The following is a 4,730-nucleotide window of genomic DNA, read 5'->3' as shown; positions in this document are numbered from 1 at the left end:
CCCTGGGGTAACGGGGCCTGGCGTGGTGAGCAGCCCGTGTCCTTCGCCTCCCCAGACCTGCAGTTCCTGGTCACCTTCTTCTCCCGTCTGAGACCCAACCGCAGCGGGCGCTACGAGGCTTCCTTCCCCTTCCTCTCTCCCTGCGGCAGGGAGCGCAACTTCCTGCGCTGCGAGGACCGGCCCGTGGTCTTTACGCATCTGCTGGCTGCAGGCTCCGGGTCCCCGCGCCTCTCCTACTGCGGCGGCGGCGAGGCGCTGGCTGTGCCCTTCGAGCCCGAGCGCCTGCTGCCCCTGGCCACCAACGGGCGCCTGTACCACCCCGCGCCGGAACGCGCAGGGGGCGTAGGTCTGGTGCGCTCGGCCCTGGCCTTCGAGCTCAGCGCCTGCTTCGAGTACCCGCCCGGTGCGTCCGCGGTGCCCTCCCACGTGCACTGGCAGGGCCAACGCCTCCCCCTCACCATGGATCTGGCCCCGCTGCTGCTCGCCGCCCCCCAGCTCTGAGCGTCAGGCGGGAGGCCGCGGGCCCTGAGCGCCCCTCTCGCCCGCGTCGCTGCGCACGCGCCACCCGGAGAGCGCGCAGGCCGCGTGCGCGTGCGCGTCCGGGAGCATCTAGGCCCCGCCCCGCCCGGCGCTGTCCGAGGTGCTGCCGCGGCCGGTCCCCGACCGAATGCGGGAAGGGGCCCAGGCCTTTCTGCTCTCTCCCGATCTGGGGCATCCTCTGCTTCCGCTCGCGACGGCAGGCCCGGGCGACCGGGCGAGAGGCACAGGGGCTCCAGTGCGCTTGCGCGCCCGGCCCCCGCCCCTCCCCCGCCCGGGCTGCTCTGTGGGCCGGGGCGCCGTGGGCTCGGCGGGGGAGCCGCGCCGCAGGAGCGTCAGGTGAGGGGGCGCCCGAACCAAGGTCAGTGGGCATGGGGCGGGATCGGGGCCGTCCACTACACGCACTGAGGACGTGCGACCTGGCGGGACCACGCCCTGCCCTGAATCGCCCAGAACAGACCCGTGCTCTGGGGATGCAGGCGAAGCCTTGGGGTACCTAGGTGCCTGGCTCGGTTTTCATTCTGCGCCCGATGGGGTCGCAGGGCTTCACCCCACCCCCCACCCCGCGCAGATGGGCGCCCTGGAGGCAGTGTCAGCCATCTCCAAGCCTATGCGTGACGCCCGGGCCCCTACCCAGCCGGATTAGGGTTTGTCCGCCGAGTAAAAGGATTTGTGTGCGGGCCTCCCAGGCTCTTCCCGCCTGGGCCCTCATCCTTGCCCAGCTGGCCCTGTGACATGGATCCGCATCTAGGGGTGCCCGTATGAGCAGCAGCGCCCTGAATCCCGAGGAGGAAGCTAAGAACCTTCTCTACTGGAGAGGCCTTGCTCCTGGAAGATGGGTGTGGGCAAGCCCTTTTGCTCGAGGAGATGAGTGCCAGGGGCCAAGAGAAATCCCCTGGCTTCTTGGGGCTCGCAAACATCCTGAGACACCAAGGAGCTGCCTCTGCCTGGGCCAAAGCTACTCCATTAAAACTTTTGCTGTGCCTACTTCATCTCTAGTGACTTCAAATAATCACTTTAAGGCAAGATTTAAACAACCAGCAAGGCCACCTAGTTCCTTTCTACAAGACTCACTCTTGATAGTGGAAAACCTGGTGAACAGGGGGGTGCTCAGAGCAGGTACCACTTGAGGTGGAGCTTGAGGCTGGGTGACAGCCAACCCTCTGCCCTGCCACCCTGGTTGGTTTCTCAGCCCAAGTCCCCACCTTTAAAATTGGACTCCTTGTGCCTGGAACTAGATCCAGACCTTCCCGTCTCTCTAGGATCACAGCTGCATGTGCATAAACCCACAACACACTACATTCCTTCGGTCCAGAAAGTCACTGTTGAAACTATACTAGAAACCCAGTTGGTGGCCCAACCATTCCAGGGCCCCACTGTCCCCCAAAAGAGGCACCTTTTGGGGAGCCAGCATGGAGAACACAGGTCCATAGCTTGGGAAATGTTCTTCCCTATCATTTGCTTCATCATCCTGCTCTCTAACAAGTTCCCAGAGAACAAACCCTCATTCCAGTAAGCTGTTCCACCCACCCCACTCCCAGGGCAGGACAAAGCAGGGCCTGGATTTTTCTGTGGCTCTTGACTCCTCTAAGACTAGTTCTGCCCTGCCTCCCATCAAGGACCTTATCCAGGGGGTACAAAAGGGACCTCTGCTCTAGGCCTTACAAGGTCTCATGCCAGTCCCCAGAGAGCAGAGTCCAATGTACAAGGGGTGCTATTTGCCTCCCCCTCTGGCCCAGGCTTGGGAACAGCTCTGGACTTCACCACCCAAATGCTCCCAAGCCTATATCACCATACCTTACACCAGCCTCTTGCAATGTAGGTCCAGAGTGGCTAGTTGGGAGGGTGTAGAGGGCGGTGCTACCTAGACAGACATGCCCCATGTGGCCTGTGTGCAAGACAGAGGACATCAGAAATTCAAAATTGGAACCTAATGTCCCAAATCCTTAACTGTTTTCGTTAAGAAAACGTTTTATCAGTTTCTTAAATTGATTTATAACTTTTCAAACATTAGACACGGTGTGAGCTTCCATCCATGCTCTTCGCTGACTCTCAAGGGTTAGGGCAAGGCCTTGCCAAACTGTTTCAGGAAGTGCTTCCCATCCGGGGCCCCATTGTAGCAAAGTTGGCGAGGAGGTTGGCCTCGGGAGATGGCCTCCGGGGCCCCAGCACTGCTGCTGCTGTCGCTGCTCTGTCTGCCCGGTCTCCCGCCCGGATCCACCAGCTGCCCGGCTGCCTGCCGCTGCTACAGCACCACGGTGGAGTGTGGGGCCCTGGGGCTGCACGTTGTCCCGCCAGGAATCCCGCCTGGGACACAGGTGGGAACTGTGTGGGGCTGCGGGTGAGGAGGGAAGGGTGTGTGAGCATCCTGGTGGGTAGATGGGAACCTTAGTTGGAGGAACACTCCCTCAGTGGGGTAAACACTGCCTGCCCTCCCTCCCTCTGGCCTGCAGACGCTGTTCCTGCAGGATAACAGCATCTCATGCCTGGAGCTGGGCATCCTGGCACCCCTTGCCGCCCTTCACAGTCTCTACCTGCACAACAACAGCCTTCGCACCCTGGAGCCAGGCACCTTTCACGCACAGTCACGCCTGCTGGAGCTCGCACTCACAGGCAACCAGTTGCGAGGCCTGCGCCTGGGGGCTTTTGCAGGCCTGGCTCAGCTGCGCATACTCTACCTGGCTGGTAACCAGCTGATGCAGCTGCTGGACTTCACCTTCCTGCATCTGCCGGTGAGGGGTGCGGGGGGAAAAGGGCAGGGATCCTCCTGTACTGTCAGCTGCTCGGAGGGGCTGGAGTTGTGAAGGGGACAAAAGTCAACCAGCCTAGCCTGGTAAGGAACATATATCTCCTAGGGCCCCTTTCCCTGATGATCTGCTGTCCTTGCTTCAGCGACTGCAGGAGCTGCACCTGCAGGAAAACAGCATTAAGCTGCTGGAGGACCAGGCCCTGGCCGGGCTCTCCTCACTGGCACTGCTGGACCTCAGTAGGAACCAGCTGGGCACCATCAGCCATGAGACCCTGCAGCCCCTGGCCAGCCTGCAGGTCCTACGCCTCACAGGTACCTCTTCTGGAGCAAGGGGTCTCAAGCAAAGATATCAAGCCACAGTGCTGGCATTAGGGAGTAGGCCGTTATGTAGGGCAACCCAATGGCAGTGGCTCAAGAGCTGTACACCCCCAGGGCAGCTCTGAAGGGCCACACCACTACCAGCAACCACAGCAGAATGCTGCCAGGAATGGGGGTGTTGGTAGGGGCACAGCTCAGAGAACTTTTGTAAGGAAGACAGAAAAGGTACAAGTCTCTAAACAGAGTAGACACAGTTGAGGGGCTTGCACACTTCGGGGCCATCAGAGGGCAGGTAGGTAGAAACTAGAAAGATGGGGGCATTTCTAGGAGACAACACCTGAGAGACAAGGCTGACAGTATTTGCAAGGTTTTAGTGGTGGTGAGATGTCTATGTGGACACCAGGGTTCCCCCCAAATAGTGGGACTGGGAGGGACAAGAGACTGCCTAGATATCGTGAACTGAAGGGGCCAGGGAAGAGTCGGCCCACACTCCAAGGAGCTTGTGCAGGGGCGGCAGGGGTCCCTGACTCTGTGGGGGGTAGTGAAGGGGCTCCTGCTCTGGCCAGTGGAACCCCAATTGCACAGGCTGTGGTCGCAGCTGCCCCTGGGCTACCTGCTCACCAATGCTCTGTCCACAGAGAACCCATGGCGCTGTGACTGCGCGCTGCACTGGCTGGGAGACTGGCTCAAGGAGGCGGGGCAGAGGTTGCTCAGCTCCAGGGACAGGAAGATCGTGTGCGCAGAGCCTCCACGCCTGGCCCTCCAGAGTCTCCTGGACGTCTCTGGCAGCAGCCTCATCTGCATCCCACCTTCTGTGCACGTTGAGCCGCTGGAGGTGACAGCCAACCTGGGTGAGAACCTGCGGGTTGCCTGCCAGGCTTCCGGCTACCCGCAGCCCCTGGTAACCTGGAGAAAGGTGGCCCAGCCTCGCGAGGGACAACCACGGGCCCAGGCCCCCCCCCAAGGCGGGGTGCCAGGCCCAGGCGGGCACGGAGCCTCCGACACGGGCAGCGGCATGCTCTTTCTCACCAACATCACCCTGGCCCACGCTGGCAAGTACGAGTGCGAGGCCTCTAACGCCGGCGGCGCCGCTCGGGTGCCCTTCCAGCTCCTGGTCAACGTGTCC

The 4,730-nt window shown here is 61.6% G+C and overlaps 2 protein-coding genes across 2 annotated transcripts in view; both read left to right on the top strand.

The window, feature by feature from the left end:
* LOC102251892 (chromosome unknown open reading frame, human C8orf82) overlaps positions 1 to 1,529 on the top strand; it is a 2,221-nt gene extending 692 nt beyond the window's left edge. The window contains exon 3 of the mRNA XM_014538668.1: positions 56 to 1,529. Coding sequence (XP_014394154.1) covers positions 56 to 501 — 446 coding nt within the window. The 3' untranslated portion in view covers positions 502 to 1,529. The remainder of the gene's footprint in view (positions 1 to 55) is intronic.
* Positions 801 to 4,730, top strand: part of LRRC24 (leucine rich repeat containing 24) — a 4,708-nt gene continuing 778 nt past the window's right edge. The window contains exons 1-5 of the mRNA XM_014538703.1: positions 801 to 876; positions 2,552 to 2,855; positions 2,991 to 3,269; positions 3,430 to 3,598; positions 4,243 to 4,724. Coding sequence (XP_014394189.1) covers positions 2,688 to 2,855; positions 2,991 to 3,269; positions 3,430 to 3,598; positions 4,243 to 4,724 — 1,098 coding nt within the window. The 5' untranslated portion in view covers positions 801 to 876; positions 2,552 to 2,687. The remainder of the gene's footprint in view (positions 877 to 2,551; positions 2,856 to 2,990; positions 3,270 to 3,429; positions 3,599 to 4,242; positions 4,725 to 4,730) is intronic.

Source organism: Myotis brandtii, unplaced genomic scaffold (genome assembly GCF_000412655.1).
Source record: "Myotis brandtii unplaced genomic scaffold, ASM41265v1 scaffold1956, whole genome shotgun sequence".
Lineage (NCBI taxonomy): Eukaryota > Metazoa > Chordata > Mammalia > Chiroptera > Vespertilionidae > Myotis > Myotis brandtii.
Note: the sequence above shows the minus strand (reverse complement) of the source record. Positions and strands in the feature narration are given on the sequence as shown.